The sequence below is a fragment of the Bemisia tabaci genome, chromosome 2, assembly GCF_918797505.1.
Source record: "Bemisia tabaci chromosome 2, PGI_BMITA_v3".
Taxonomy (NCBI): Eukaryota; Metazoa; Arthropoda; class Insecta; order Hemiptera; family Aleyrodidae; genus Bemisia; species Bemisia tabaci.
Genome location: NC_092794.1, coordinates 33,330,909 through 33,347,938, shown reverse-complemented (window position 1 = coordinate 33,347,938; position 17,030 = coordinate 33,330,909). Strand labels below are relative to the sequence as shown.

At 42.0% G+C, this 17,030-nt stretch overlaps 1 protein-coding gene across 7 annotated transcripts in view; it reads right to left on the bottom strand.

The window, feature by feature from the left end:
* CysRS-m (cysteine--tRNA ligase-like protein, mitochondrial) overlaps positions 1-17,030 on the bottom strand; it is a 158,660-nt gene that overhangs the window by 58,997 nt on the left and 82,633 nt on the right. For 6 of the 7 annotated variants that reach the window (XR_011899298.1, XR_011899299.1, XM_072297180.1 and 3 more), the window contains one exon: positions 16,840-16,971. The exons of the other annotated variant lie outside the window; for it this stretch is intronic. Coding sequence is in view for 4 of the 6 variants with exons in the window: in XM_072297180.1 (XP_072153281.1) it covers positions 16,840-16,971 (132 nt within the window). In the remaining 2 variants the exon portion in view is untranslated. The remainder of the gene's footprint in view (positions 1-16,839; positions 16,972-17,030) is intronic. 7 annotated transcript variants of the gene reach the window in all.

Sequence of the window (17,030 nt, the reverse complement as noted above, 5' to 3'; positions counted from 1 at the left end):
ACAACGGTCAATGTGATATCCAGCGGAGCTGTTTTTAGATCTTCACCCTGAACGCATTTCATGACAAAAATCAGACGATCTTTGAAATTTTCCATCAACATAGCTGGCTCGCAGAGTTGCTCACCTTTCCAGTAGTCTCTCATAAAATCGGTGTAGTTCAGGTAGGCGTGATTATAATCCATAGTCGGGAAATCGTAGATCGTATCAACTTGAGGAAACCGACGCTCACCGATTTGAACGCTGACCGAGCGCACATTTACATGGTCGAAAAGAGAGGAATCCCTCAGGTGATTGTCCCGTCGATCCGTTTGAAATACCAACACCACGAATTTGGGCTTGTACCTGCTGGTTGTTCTTACGCTCCATTCGAACGTCTTGGTCGGAAAAACCCCGGGATGTCGTGCGATTCCCAATTTATGTAACCGAAACTCATCTTATCATTCATCTTCATTTCGAGCAAGATTTGTTTTTCCAGTTCCAATGTGAATTCGACGATGGGAATCTCCAAATAGATTTCGATTATTTTAAATTTGATGGTGTAACCGTCCGCGGTCGCCGCGTCGGTGATTTAATATGCGTTCTTATCCGTACCACTGCGCACTAGGATCAACTCTTGCGAGCATCTGACTAGAACGTCTTCTAGATGTACTGCGAATCCGCTTAGTGAAGACAGGGGTACGATAGCGCAGAAAGTTTGATCCGCGGTGTGTAATCCCATTCGGTCCATGAATGAGTGATGTCACAAAACCTGGCGGTTGCGAATGCCGCGGTTTCCGCTCTAGTGTATGTGAAATAATTTTTCACGGTCGATGTCACTCCGACAGACTGCATGCTATCGACTTCCGTCCCGTTCACCTTATACTGCATTCGGTCGAACATGTGCTGGATATAATTGTTAGCCAACTTGAATGGAGGTTTCGTAGCATCTGCGGTGGCTCCAGGATTTTTCTCGAGTTTCACTTCTACACGCATGAAGATCCTCGAATCTTGAGGCACGGTGATCAGGCCGTGGGTATCGAGGGTGAATCGAATTTCGACCATGTAAATGTGCGCTCGGTCAGCGTTCAAATCGGTGAGCGTCGGTTTCCTCAAGTTGATACGATCTACGATTTCCCGACTATGGATTATAATCACGCCTACCTGAACTACACCGATTTTATGAGAGACTACTGGAAAGGTGAGCAACTCTGCGAGCCAGCTATGTTGATGGAAAATTTCAAAGATCGTCTGATTTTTGTCATGAAATGCGTTCAGGGTGAAGATCTAAAAACAGCTCCGCTGGATATCACATTGACCGTTGTGGTAAAAGAGAATTTCCCGGCCAACACTACAGCCCAGCAGGCCAATTATTTTCGGGTCGATATCCGAGTCGTATCGTTAAAAGTCGTGTTATCGCCATGATCAAGAACCGAGTGATTATTTTCGCCATATCGGTCGATAAATGCGTCGTTAACTAAAGGTTGCCCCCGGGCTATCGTTCCGTATCCATGTAAACATAACCTCAAAATTGAGTTATTTCTGAAATTCGCCGCAACGGCTCCAAGCCGCAGCGCTGTCGGCCAATCACGTGACCATTAGACGGTCTGTGATAGGCTGATTATTAGTTTGCACGACTGCAACGTCGCAACCGTTTATCCTGTTAACAATATCGATTAATGCGGCAAAATAATCACGTCGACTTTGAATGGTCGATCGTTAAGTGAATTTTGTCAAGTTATCGATTCTGCAGGCCGATTATTTTCGGGTCGATATCCGAATCGTATCGTTAAAAGTCGTGTTATCGCCAAGATCAAGAACCGAGTGATTATTTTCGCCGCATCGGTCGATAAATGCGTCGTTAACTAAAGGTTACCCCCCGGGCTATCGTTCCTAATCGATGTAAACATAACCTCAAAATAGAGTTATTTCTGAAATTCGCCGCAGCGGCTCCAAGCCGCAGCGCTGGCGGCCAATCACGTGACCGGTAGACGGTCTGTGATAGGCTGATTATTTGTTTGCACGACGGCAACGTCGCAACCGTTTAACTTGTTAACGATATCGATAAATGCGGCAAAATAATCACGTCAACTATGAATGGTCGATCGTTAAATGAATTTTGCCAAGTTATCGATTCAGATATCGACACGAAAATAATCAGCCTGCTGATATCGACGCGAAAATAATCAGCCTGCAGGTGATACTGATCACACCTGTGAAGCATTCGTACGAACTACTGCACGGAACCGTGAGGCAATTGGATTGATCATTAGCAAAAATTAACGAGTGCGAATTAGTGTGTTCTTCCGATCGGGCCTTCGTAGATGAGATCGAAGGATCCAGCGTTGATATCCTGAGTTGCACCGTCCGTCAAACGGTCCGCAATGTGCAAAGGTAGGAAGAGGAGCCGAAGATTATTCTCGAATACGATATCAGCGGCAACGGTTATCCCGTACTTGGATGCCATTTTGATGAGTTTGTTCATCTTGTAGCGAGCGTTTACAATCAGCTCTTTAGCGTTGACGATCAAGATTGAATTGTTGAAGACGTCCATGCTGGTGGCTGTCGTCAATTCTATCTGCTGTGTATCAAGGTTCTGATGATTCCACTTTTCGTGTGCTATATTTTGAGTGAAACAATTTGTCTGCTATATTAAGTACGGATGATTTCACTTTTCGACTGCTATATTTCGGTTCGACAATCCGTCTGCGGATGATTCCACTGTTCGTGTGGTATATTAAGTCGGGATGATTCGACAATTTGTCTACTATATTTCCTTCGAATGATTCCACTTTTCGTCTGCTATATTTCGAGTGAAACAATTTGTCTGCTATGATAAGCACGGATGATTCCACTTTTCGTCTGCTATATTTCGAGTGAAACAATTTGTCTGCTATGATAAGCACGGATGATTCCACTTTTCGTTTGCTATATTAAGTCGGGATGATTCAGCAATTCGTCTGCTATATTAAGCACGTATGATTTCACTTTTCGTCTGCTATATTAGCTTTCGATCAATCTGACTTTACATCTACTACTCCTATATTATTATCGGGGTGATTCCTTTGTTGGTCTGCCACTATAATTTTCTGCTGCTCCTGCATGATTTCAGATTTGAAATTTTCCCGACAAGAGGAACCCGACAACCACATACACAATCGGAATGCGTTCGACATAGCGCAGAATGGATGTACTAAAGGACACGTAAATGCTGTCGACCAACGAGCCAATAGTCGCAAGGACGGGCAATTTTTGATGTCCAAATTTACAACGATACATTTTTCCGGCACGAAACGACTGATGAAATCTCGTTTTTGTTCACCTTTAACATACAGGGTGGCCCAGACCTACCGTACCAGGCCTTTTTTCGGTTAATTTGGGTCGCACGAAGTCCAGGATCGCGAGGATGAGTAGGGAATCGACCCCAAGGAATCCAAATTTCATGGTCCCAGAGCCCCCCTGGCGACCCTTGGGGGGTAAGCGGGGGTCCGTATTTCAAAAGTTAGGGTTTATGTCAAAATTTTGAAATTATTTCATCGGAATCAGAACGTACGGAAAATTTTAACTTATATCGACACCAAGAAATCAAAAATCGGCCCATTCGTGTCCAAAATACCGAACCCTAAAGGTGGGGGACAGAGCCCCCTTTCAAAAAAATTCAAGTTCGTTAAATTGACGTGGAGACTCGGAAAAAATGAGTATTCATGGGTAATCGACCCCAAGGAATCCGAATTTGAGGGTCCCGTTGTCCTCAGAGACTTTTCTGATGGGGCACAGGGGGACTCTAAACTTTTAAATTTTACCGGTGTGGAGGTTACCCCAGTGCCCCATCAGAAAAATCTTTGAGGACAACGGGACCCTCAAAATCGGATGCCTTGGGGTCGATTACCCATGAATACACATTTTTTCCGAGTCTACACGTCACTTTAACGAACTTGAATTTTTTTGAAAGGGGGCTCTGTCCCCCACCTTCAGGGGTCGGTATTTTGGACACCAATGGGCCGATTTTGGATTCCTTGGTGTCGATTTAAGTTGAAATTTTCCGTACGTTCTGATTCCGATGAAATTATTTCAAAATTTTGACATAAACCCTAACTTTTGAAGAACGGACCCCCCCTTTTACCCCCCAAGGGACGCCAGGGGGGCTCTGGGACCATGAAATTCGGATTCCTTGGGGTCAATTCCCTACTCATCCCCGCAATCCTGAACTTCGTGCGACCCAAATTAACCGAAAAAAGGCCTGGTGCGGTAGGTCTGGGCCACCCTGTATAGTACATCGTGGTGGACCCCGATGCGATTCATTTATGAAGTGAATTCATCGTCCTCGAGAAACCCGCTTTGCCACTCCAAGTGACGATGATTGCGTGTTAACCAGTTGTTTGTCACAACGTCTTTGGCGTTCAACTTGCTGCTCGGGAACGGAGGTTTGAATAAATAGAATTCAGTTTCAATACACTCCATATCCACAAGACCAAACTCTTTGACGATGAATTTTCCTTGGCTCCAAAAACCTTGTACATCGAGACAAGCCATCGTCTTCTCGTTCCGTTAGTTACACTTTTACTATTTTCAACTTTGTGGTTTCTTAAGCGATCGTTCTCTAGCAGAATTATTGATACTATTTATACGAGGTTGTTTAACCGCGAGGATTTTCCTCAACTCGGTCTCGGCTCGGCAACTTTCAAACACCATGCAACGATCGAGGATTTCACGATGACCCCAAGGAACAGTGTTCACGCCGTCCTCTAGAATGCAACGTTTATCGTCGAGTCCGGACAGAGTTGTTTTCCTCGTTTCGAAGGAGTAGAGTTGATGTTTGCGCGCCCTGATCCTTCGCATCGATCCGCTCATCCTCGATTCAGGATGCTTGCATTAGATTCAGAAAGTTGTCGAAGTTTAGCGATCTTAACGCTCCCATTGATACATATTCTGCTCGTTTTTCAGTTTCACCGTTGACGAATCGGTAGAGGTACATCTTTGGTCGCAGCGCGACGAACTCGACAATGGGTCGACCCGCCGTTTCGTCATTGAAAGTTCCCATTACTTTTCGGTTCTGCATGCTTCGACATTGATGTCCTTCTGGGAAGTCGGAAGTGTCGTACATGTGTAGGTCTGACATCATATCATCGTAGACGTTCGGTGTAGTCAACTCGCAAGTGAACGAGTCCGTATCCATATAAAGAAGTTGAACTTTGTCGGGATCGTACTTCTTAAGCATGTGATTATAGTGGAATTGATACAAGTGCACTTCACTCAGATCTAAGATTGAAAAACCAACTATCATTGGCCTGTCTATGACGACCTCTGTTCTCCGTGAATGGATTGCTACCAATTCTTCTGCGAAAATTGTGCGATCTATGAAATCGACTCGTGCGATGGCTTCCAGTATCTGTCTTCTGTTTGTACCTAATTTTATATTCTTTCTCTTCAACGGGTTTTCGATAGATTTACCGTAGCAAGCGTTGCTGCATAGTTTCAGGAGCGATTGGTGGAACGGATTCGTTGCCTCCTCTCTCAACCGGGCGTTCAGCCCGATGAAGGGTGTCAAGAAAGGAGCCTGACGGAATTTGATGGCCCGGTTGATGCGCAGGAGTTTTAATCCTTCACCGTGCGCTTCTTTAAGCATAACATAATGTATTACATACTTGTATTTATTAGCTAGAGTCGTCAATAGTGTCGTTGATTTCCCCGCTGCCGATGGTGGTATTTCGTTCCTGCACAAGAACGGAAGGTCCTTGTGCAGGTCGTGGAGGTGTTCTGGATATTCAATACCTACATCCAGTATATACCCTGAAGGAGCGTCGTCGGGATGGTTAATAATAGTTTTCGCCAGAGTTACCAACTCTTCTCCTTCCAGGACCCAAGTGTAGTTATCGTAGGGTAGATGCTTGCTCATGGTATGGGCGTACAGTGCCGTCACATCTAAGTATTGTATATAGCTCAGTGGTATTTTAGGATTAAATTGATCCGATACCAAAGGACTGTTTGCGAGAGCGTGCCGTTTCACCACCTGTGTTATCCCACCTCGGATTGAGCTCATAATCATGAATACCATATCCATATCATTGAAAGTTGGATTTTCGCTTTAGTTATTTTTAAGAAGGCGTCGAAAGCGAAACTGGGTAGCGTTAAGTAGTTGGCACAGTCCAAACCATAGTTTTTCATCCCAAAGAGTCGGAACTCCTCGAAAACGTCGCTGAGGAGGCACACGTCCAATCGCAAGTAGAAATCTGAATACTCGCCGAGATTACGGAAATTGAAAGTTTGCCACACTTGGAGAAACCGTTCGTATTCGTCTTCGGAGATGTGCGTTCGAGTCAGGGTGTTGAAGGCCTCTCGTGGTGGTGGACGCGTCTTGTTTAGCTTGGCCGGATTGTCAACGTGGTCGTCCGGGAACAAAGCTTTCCAACAAACCATATCGAACTCATTATCTGTGCGAGTAACCTTCCTCATGCGAACGAAAGATTTGCGCGGGATCGTCTGAACCAGTTTATCCAACGACGCGGGGGGAAGCGGAACGAGTCGATGAACTTGATCGAAAACCTGTTACCCAGATGGACCGTCATGCTGATGTAATTCTCCTCTGTGTGTGGTATTATTTCGACGCTATGAGGATACTTGTTCAGAGCACTACCTCTTGAAATCATACCTACTACCATTGTGCAGGACGACTCTAACACATTTTTAATGTCGGAAAAGAAGATTGCAATTTGAACATGAGGCTTTTCAATATTTGGACCTTATTTTCCCTCCCGCTCTCTTTTGATGGTCATGATCCCTTACCTTTACGATACCTAGCTGTGAGAAATGCACCTCGCAATGTCCACACCTATTTTCCGCTTCAAATAAGGCCCGGTCTTCGTGTGTCATGATTATTTTTCCCTCTTTGTAATTGTACCTCCTACTGATTCTTCCTACCAGAGTGATTATATCGTCCAGAAATTTGAAATGTGCCTCCTCGCCACGGTACAGTTTTGGTTCCGACATTTTAAATTCGGGATCGTCCGTGACGAGGAGGTAAGCGTAAGAATTTGAGATATGCCGCCTATACGCAGAAGCTGGATACTCCGAGTCACCATGAATTTGTTCTATGTAGGCTTCAAAGTCTGCATAAATTATATAATAATGTTTTATTTCCTAATGGTGATTTTTGAACTTGAGGTATCGCTCGTCTGGAAATGAAGCTAAGAATGCGTCTTTGCTTACCAAAGAGCAAAGAACTTTATGTCGACTCAATTGCTCCATCGAGTACTTGTGCGTAAGGCATTTCTTGCAGATGAACACTTGACGTTTAAATTTTGTCAACTGTTTACGTACAAGTTGTTCAAAGTCACTGATCCAACAATTATGATAACTTAAAGGTACGGGGGTTGAGAGACATAGTAGGTCGGTGTGGTCCTCTCTTTCCGGGTCGGCAACTTTAATTGGGTAAACTGCATACTTTTTTCTTGGACACCAAACTCTCACGGAGCCCAAATACTGAAACCGATACGTTGTTCCTTTTCTCAAATTTGACAATGTCATCTACACTCGTGGGGAATCGAACGTCCGAAAAATCGTAACGATTGAACAGATCTGAATATTTTTCCAGGCGTTGTTTATTTCTGTCTCTGAGTGGGAGGAACTTTCCCTACATTGCGTACAGGAAACAATCGTTTAATTCACCGTTATTTACATGGATAACATTGTTCGTGCGAAACGGAAGCTTAACGTACGTTCCTCCTCGATGTAATGCGTAATAGCGGTTGATACGTAGCTCCATACCCTGTATCTTCTTCAGCACCCACCAAGATCCGTTCATGTGAAAATCGAATGACTCTTTTTTGATCTTGACCCTGAACTTTTCATAATACTCGTCCAGATCCGTTAACGCGAAAATAGCTTCGTTTTTAGTCTTAAACTTTTCCAACTGCATTCCTTCCTTGTTCTTATCGTCAGCTTTCTCGTACTCAGCGTAAACTAGTATATAAACCTTCAATGCCTCGCCGGTGAGTTCTTCTTTAATTTTTCCAATCAGGAGGTCTTTAACTGTTAATGGGTAGTCATCGATGAAGAGAATCTCCGGCTGGAGGTTTGTGATGAAAAATGTTTTCAACCTGCTTTGACAAGCAGTCTCGACTTGAACTATCGGTACTTTCGTCTCAAACAAATTTCTTATGTGACTTGCAGATTCTTCGTGTTTTTCTCTTTTGTCGTATGATATTTGACATGTGTCACAATATTCTTGATTCTCGTTGTCGTTATCATCGGCAGGTGATGAGGCTGCTTTTATGGTGGACATCTTTTCAATGTGTTCGGGAGATTGCTCATGATTCTCTCCCTCCGCATAAAACTCATCACAAAGATCACAATGGATGAGCGCGATGTGCTCCTTTTTAATATGCGTTTCATTTTTGATACCCTCCTCCTTCTTAATTTGTTCCGCACCGTCTTCATACTTTTCACCTTGTTTATAAAATTCATCACAAATATTACATTGGATGAACGTTTCAACAATCTGTCGTGCTTGTTCTTGGGCAGCCATGAAAAAGATACTACTTTCAGCTCTACGTTTTCCGAGTCGGTAAGACAAGGAAATTTACACTATCTTTACGTTATCTTTACGTTGTAAGATTCTGTTCACTAAAAATATTTCAGAGCGAACAACTGAATACTATTATAAGCTCAGGGTTTTCTTATTTGGTCAGAGAAGGGAATATTCACTATATGAACGTTTGTAAGATTGTTTTCATGGAAAAGATTTCAGAGTGAACAACGGTTTACTATTATAAGCTCGAGGTTTTCCAATATTATCAAACCGAGACTAACAAGCTTTCCGCTCGGAGCAAATCTACAGTTTTCATACCGAGCGGAAATAAACTGTAACAATAACTGTAAAATAACTGTACCTCAGGGTAAATATAGTAGTATTTATTAATCACTAGATTCAGTTACACTCGGACAAACTGTGTAGTCATAATTTTAGATCAAAGTAAATATAGTAGTATTTCTTAATCACCAGATTCGGTTGCACTCGGACAAACTGCGTAGTCGTAATTTTGATCAAAGTAAAAATAGTAGTATTTCTTAATCACTAGATTCGGTTACACTCGGACAAACTGTGTAGTCCTAATTTAGATCAAAGTAAATATAGTAGTTGTAAAAGTAGTAACATACGCTGACCTGTAAATTACTTAAAATGAAATGTCTGACCTACCATTGTCCGAATGTGCAATTAGGTTTTTGAGTTTTGAAGATTGTGTGTTCATGAGTTTGCATGAAGTACCATTTGAGATGGAGATAAATCTCAACAAGCAACTTGTGCAGTCAATATATTTACGAGTGGAGCCGACTCATCACAGCAGGCGCAGCCATGTGTGTGACTATGAGTGCATGCGTACGTTAGAAGCGATTCTGAAAACTCTCAAATATGAATTGCGCGGCAAACCCGCGTTTTATCGGTGTTTTATGAGTGGTTTTTGTAAGTGGGCTCTAACACATTTGTGCACAAAAAATCTCATTTCGTTGTATATACAAACTGAATTGCTGCTACTCGATTGATGAGTCCGTTTCGCGGAAAAGATACAAGAAATACTCATAGCTGCGTTGCTAAAGTCTCCAGAGAGCTCTCCGGAGTTACCCGGAGACGTAAACAACCGTTGTTCTGACTCCGGAGGAATTACCCGGAGACTTGCTACATCATGCTATGTTAGTCTCCAAACTGCTCTCCAGCTATCCGACCTCTCGAGGTCGGAGAGCTCGCATCGCAAAAGAATCGCATCGGTCCGCGGCGGATCGGAGGAGGGTGATTTTCCGAATTTTTTTTTAATTTCCCGAATCAGACCCTACTCTCCAGTCTCCGATACCAGACACATACTGGAGGAGACAGTCTTTCGAGGCCGAAAATTTTTACGAGTCCGAAAATCCGAATTTATTGCACAATCTAACAACATGGTATTGAAAAATTAACTAATTTCTTTAAATACCTGGCAACACTGTAAAATTCGATGTTGCAAAATTTCACTCATAAATAAATCATTTATTTATGTGCACCGTCCGGCATCGCTGTAGAATAACCGCCATCTTGAAGAATACACTATTGCATAACCCGCATATTGAAGGGGCTACATGTACCATTGCATAACACGCATATTGAAGGGGGCAACATATAATACAGTAAAAGTTCGTTAAGTCGAATTGTCTGAGGACCAATGAAAAATTCGACTTGAGCGGCAATTCGAGTTATTCGTTTCTCCGCTTAGCTCGAAATCAGCGTGAAAATTGCAAAAATTCGACTTAAGCGGCAATGCCGCCGCTTAAGTTGACCAAGCAGTGATAAAAGTAATGAAACACAACTATCGAAAATCAGTCGTTCGGCTGCTTCTTAACTTTATAAACCTCCCAGAGAAACCGCCATCACAAGAACTTAAGATCGACATGTTTACAGCTATGAATTATGTGGCAAACAGCTGGAACTCGGTCACAAGCTCGACAATTGTTAATTGTTTCAAAAAGGGTGGTTTTCAAAAACAGATGTTTCCACGCAGCGTAACAGGTCACTTCATGACACCAGAAATTGCTCAGTTAACGGAGGAAGAATTTAAAAAGGTGACCGCCTACTTCGGAAGTGATGTGCAGCTTCAAGAGTACCTTGATATTGATGCTAATCTGGCAACAAGCGGTATTCTAACAATTGGGGATCTTGTCGAAGCCCATTTGGGAGTAAGTGACACCGAAGGTGATGGTGAAGAGGATCTAGCGACCCCCGAACAAAAACTAATTTCCACAGCCGATGCCCAGTTAGCTGTGGACAACTTGCGAAAATTCTATTGTCAGTGCGAAGGAGCCGACAGCGCAAAAGCGGATTTTTAGAAAAAAAAATTTCGACATAAGCGGCTTTCTACCCGGCTCAAAAATTCGCGAATTCGTCTAAAGCGTAGTTTTTTTAACGTTGTTCCATATGCAACGTCGCGGGACCGAAGAAAATTTCGACTTAAGCGGATTTTCGTCCTGATCGTAGTTCGACTTAACGAACTTTTACTGTACTTCTTTTTTACAGTGTTGCCATATAGTACAATTATCACCATACAACACTGTAATTTAATTCAAATTTTTCTGCACCATCTTGCAACGCTGTTGGACATTTTACTGTGCTAAAGTCGCCATTTTCATACTACTTACATTCTTCTTTGGGACACGGAAGAATATTATTTCTTCGTTTTTATGAAAAAGAACGAAGCATTGGTAGCTTGTAAATACGTTACTGAGTTTATGATCATTATTCGATTCTCTAGGTCGTATTATTGCGACAGTATACAGGGTTATCCAAAAGTCACCTACCACCCCTGTAACTTTTTTCCTAATTGAGATAGAAGTTTGAAACTTTGGGAATGATCCTCGGTTTGTGGTAGAAACTTTTTGGTCCCCCCAAAATTTTGGGGGGCGGCCCCCTCTAAGGGGGGCGGGGGCTAACTTTTTTTTCAAATGGAAACCCCCCCCTTTGTGATACCTCATTCGAAAGATAATACAAAAAGAAAATTGGTGGCGCAAACCGCAGGTCAAAATGTTGATTTTTGACAAAATGGCGGCCGGTCAAAGTTCAAAATGGCGGAAATTTGGCATCTCCGTTTTTTATCGGCGGATTGGTCTGAAACCCAGAATCCTCGGGTTTTTTGGGACGAGAAAAACTATTCTGGCATTAATTTTCCGGAAATGTCAGTCCTTTTCAAAATGGCGGCGGTTAAAATGGCGGCTTAGAGCGGGAAGTGGATATGCAGACTGCTTATCGTCGGATTTGTATGAGACTTGGTCTCCGGGGGTATTTCGGCACGAGAAGAACGAATCTTTCATTGGATTTTTGGAATTTTTAAAAAGTTTTAAATGGTGACGAAAAAATGACGGAAAATCTATATCACGGCTATTAACCGATGGATTTGCACAAAAGTCAATACTCTGGTGGTTTTTAGCTCGAAAAAAATTAATCTTTCATTAAATTTTTCAAACACTGAATATCGTCAAAATGGTGGCGGAAAAATAACGGAAAAGCCGTATCCACCATCGCCATTCGCATTTTTGCCACCATTTTAAAGTATTTAAAAATTTCAAAAATCCAATGAAGGATTCGTACTTCTTGTGCCGAAATACCCCCGGAGACCAAGTCTCATACAAATCCGACGATAAGCAGCCTGAATATCCACTTCCCGCTCTAAGCCGCCATTTTAACCGCCGCCATTTTGAAAAGGACTGACATTTCCGGAAAATTAATGCCAGAATAGTTTTTCTCGTCCCAAAAAACCCGAGGATTCTGGGTTTCAGACCAATCCGCCGATAAAAAACGGAGATGCCAAATTTCCGCCATTTTGAACTTTGACCGGCCGCCATTTTGTCAAAAATCAACATTTTGACCTGCGGTTTGCGCCAACAATTTTCTTTTTGTATTATCTTTCGAATGAGGTATCACAAAGGGGGGGGGGTTTCCATTTGAAAAAAAAAGTTAGCCCCCGCCCCCCCTTAGAGGGGGCCGCCCCCCAAAATTTTGGGGGGACCAAAAAGTTTCTACCACAAACCGAGGATCATTCCCAAAGTTTCAAACTTCTATCTCAATTAGGAAAAAAGTTACAGGGATGGTAGGTGACTTTCAGACAACCCTGTATATGTGTGGACATCATGTGGGGATGAGTAAAGCTGTAGTTGGACAATCCGCTCACCGCTATGGATACTTACCTTTCTCTAGATGTTATAAGAAGATTCTAATGAATGCCTATTACCGTAATATACCTTTACTGAGCTTACGCCAATAAGTGCCTCTCAATGTCAGTGTTTGAGAAGTCGAATGTTATCGGTGAAGTACCTTCAAAATCTTATCGACATCGATAGGATCAAACGGAGACAACTCCTCCACAGCGTCATTGTATGCTAACGGTTATTACCTGGAACATAGTGTCAACTTTCCTATGAAGGTATCAACTGAAATTGATTTAAACAATACCACCTATGAATTGGAATGTTTAGGAGGAAAATTATGGATGATATGAAACAAAACTGAGTGATTTTTGGCTGGAACGAATGAAGCGCAACTATTTAGAAAGGGAGAAAACAAATATTGGTGTCCAATATTCAACTAATTAACTGCAGATGTTTAGGTTTTGTCGTTAAAGATAGAATCTACGAGAAAAACTTACGCAAGAGCCGTGCAGAATTGTTTTATCTCATACATTAGTGATGGATAGAGTCCAAAATTAGAATTTAAACAAAGGGGTAACATAGCCTCACTTTCGGGACTTGCTTCAATACATTGAGTATAACTAATTTATCCGATGCGATATTGAGGATTCACCAGGTAGAAACGTACAGTTGAGGATATAAAGAACTCATAATCGCAAGAAAATCCGGCAGAGACTGTCTGAAACCACCCAGAATCAGTGTTTGAAAATTGACTTTCCGTTCTTTATGGGGAATTCCATGTAAATCGAACCGACCGAATACCGGTTAGGGCACCAGGCCTAAAATCGCGATATATCTCGAAATGTGACGTCATCACTAAAACGGTCTATTGCGGCCGGGAGCCGTCGCTTTTTTTGCAAGAGCAATATGTAAAAGAGAGAATGCGAGGGAAATGGAATGAATTCGACGTTGGGCGCTGGAGAACAGCAAAGAGCTTCAGATATGTTTTTTTTTCCATTAGGGCGATTGCGGGCGAGGGTGCGAAAGAGATGGAAGGAATTTAGCGTCGCGCGTTGGAAAACTCTACAAATTTTGTATCGCCATGCATCCGTTGCAGGATAACTATCTTATGCGCGAACACATCTGGAACGTTTCCGTTTCGGAGGAGTTAGTTTACGTTCTAGTTTTGTTTTCTTTTGTCTTCACGCCTCCTGGGACCCGGGTACCCTTTTTTCGTATAGGATCCAGACCCACAAGGTCACTTTCACAATCACAATTTAAGGACGGATCTAATAAACTGCTGTTTCAGCTGACATATTTTGTCGACCATCTCCTTTAAATCAATAACAAAAGAAGAAAAAACCTAAAAACGTTTCCCACACTTTGTAACAAGGTGGTAAAATAGTGCAGTGCCCACACTATTTGGGGTGGATGGGGGGGGGGGGGGAAGCCAAAAAGTTCAAAAACTTTAAGCTATAATGAGGATCACTACAAAACTGATAGAGGAGAGTGTTCAGCTCAGGCAGTTTGCATTGGAATATTAAGTTCAGGTCACGTCAAGATATCTATAATTTTGGGTCTATTTATACCTTATCAGTAGGTCATACTCGTCAGTGAACCCAACTGAAAATCTTGCAAAATCCAAGACGGCATTAAAGCACAAGTTCGAAGTACAAGTTTTGTACTGCAAGACGGTAAGTTTTGTACTGGTGCTCATTAGAGCGCAAAATTTTTGATTTTGCACTGCACTATTAAGAGCGGAGCTAATAACCTGCTGTTTTACAAGATTGAATCAAGTTCAGGAACTATTGAGATATGATATCTGGAAGTAAATTTTACGCACTTTTCAGTGAGCATAACAGTTTTTTCCTCAAATTATCGTGGCTGGAGATATGAAGCTAAGTTTCTCCTGAAATCAGCAAAAATACGCTTTTTTTCTAGTCGTGGGTTTTCTCAATTTTGAAAAATTCAAAATGGCGGCGTTCTGAGCACCAGACCATTTTTCTGAAGTTAATATGGGCATTTTCGAACTTTTTTAGCACCTAGGAGTCGAAAAAAATTGGTTTGGTTCGAAGGACAGAACCCATGTTGAGCGCTGTTATCCGTCTAAAAGTGATTTATTAGGATTCCGCATTATGAATCAAATTTTGGCACCATTCGAGTTTAGTAAAATAGGCCAATTTTTGATTTTCATGTAATTTAAACTCAAAATTTGTAACTTGTGTCTGAAAATACCATAGAATCAATAACCTACACGGCTATATTGACGAATTTCATGTTTTAGGCCCAAATTGGCCATTTTATGGGCATATTTTGGATCTTCTAGGGACTTGAATGGGACTAACGGACTCACGTGTTAATTTTTCAAAATTTTTCATTCAAAACCTAGGAGAATTGTCCAAAATTACTATTTGATTGTTGACTCATTTGCCCTGGTAAGTTTATCCAGTCAATTTTTGCCTTAAATGATCTGTTTTTGCCCCAATTTTGGCTCATAAAAAGTCGGTAAGCAGCCGTAAGCAAGAAATGTTGAGTTTTTTAGTTGAAAGGTGATTTCTACTTTAGACATGTGTGTATTCGAAGGTGGCATTGGATGATATTCGTTACTTATCCGCCTAAAAGAGATTTATTACGGTTTTCAGCATTAAGTATGAATCAAATTTTGGCACCATTTAAGTTTGGTAAAATAGGCCAAATTTTGATTTTCATGTAATTTTAACCAAACCAATTCGTAATTTTTGTCCAAAGGTACCATGAAATCGATACCTTACACGGCTGTATAGACGAATTTCCATTTTTAGGCCCAAATAGGCCCATTTTTGGCGCCAAAATTCCAAATTAGACTTCTGAGGATGATTTTGCGTAGTGTTCTAGTCGTAGATAGATATGTGTGACGAAAGTAACCCATGAAACCATACCTCACTCGTTGAAATCTGTTGGATACACACATTTGTGCCCTAAATTTGCCTCAAAATGGCCTCTTTTTCAAATTTGGCTCATCCAGTGGGTTGTATCGAATTTTCAATAAAAAATTCGAGTTCTAAGAATAAAATTACGCAAGAATCGATACCTCACTTGCCAAATTAAAATTTTGGAGGAAGATGCTAACCTCGGGTATTTTTAACAATTCGCCATTTTCAGGCCAAAAACGAGAGTCAAAATTTCTGATCTTTCGTATGCGGCCTAAGCATATCCTCAAGAAGATCTGAGCAAAATTTCAAACAAAAATATGCATTTCCCTCCGAGTTACAGATTTTACGCCGCCCTAAGGTCTGTTTTTTCCCACTGTGCGGCGGGGGGAATGGACTCAATGAGTCAATTCCATTCCTACGTTGCACCTGCTTGCGCCAATAGTCCTGTGCCGCGGGCGGTCGACGACTTGGCAAGGATGAATCAGGATGCAAACACTATTTCTACCTCGGATGGGCAAAGTAGACAGTCCGGTGTCAGTGGTGGTGAACAGACAAGAATGGAAGAAGGGAGCAAATTAAAAATCTCTGAGGGACCTAAACTGACCACATTCATGCATCGCAAGAGCAAGAGTGAGCACACTTATTTGAGAAGCCCTGAGTGACTCGATTTTGACTGACTCAGGTCGCAAACCCCACCAAAATTGAAAGACGAAAATTTGGAGGGAAACTAGAATCAAAGAGAGAACAGCAAAATCCGCAGAAAGGCGTGATACCTAAACAAGGAAGGGCGAGATTGGAAGAAGCCGAGCGTGTGGTGGGACAAATAGAGGCCACGGGAGTTATAAGCTTGGGAACGGGCCCGCTTCCTGGATTAGAGGGGGCACAGGGAGCGGGGGGAGGCACCAAAGAGAGATGGGTTGCGAAAGCGGTTGACTGTGGAGGGAGGGGAAGAAGTAGGTATCTTTCTCTCCGTAACATAAACTTCAGTAGACACCCTGCAGGGAAAGTAAACACTTGGTATACAAAAGTCAAAAAAACTTTTTAGACATCCTACGGCCTAGAAGTTCCATCTCTACCATACTTTTTTCCACTCTTTCCTAACAAAAGTTGCATAACATACGTAGAGACTTCATACATTGATTTCTTATAATCTCAGACACAAGGCATGATAGGATTCTAAATTATTATGATTCCGATTTCTTGCTGCTGCAAAGCTATATAAACAGATCAAAGATTAAAAAGTAATGGAACTTGTATTAAGTAATCCTGATTCCTACAATTTATGCAAAATCGTTATAAAGTTACTTACTGTTGCGGTACCGTGATAGTAGACACATGAAACGAAAATCATTAGGCGTGTATTTCTCTAAACATTCATCAACATCTATGGTGTTTTCCAGAGACTTTGACATCTTAGTGGTGCCTTTCAAGAAGAGATGACCTGAAACAAATTTGCATGAAGACCTACTTGTGGTTCGATCAACTCTGTAAGTTTTTATC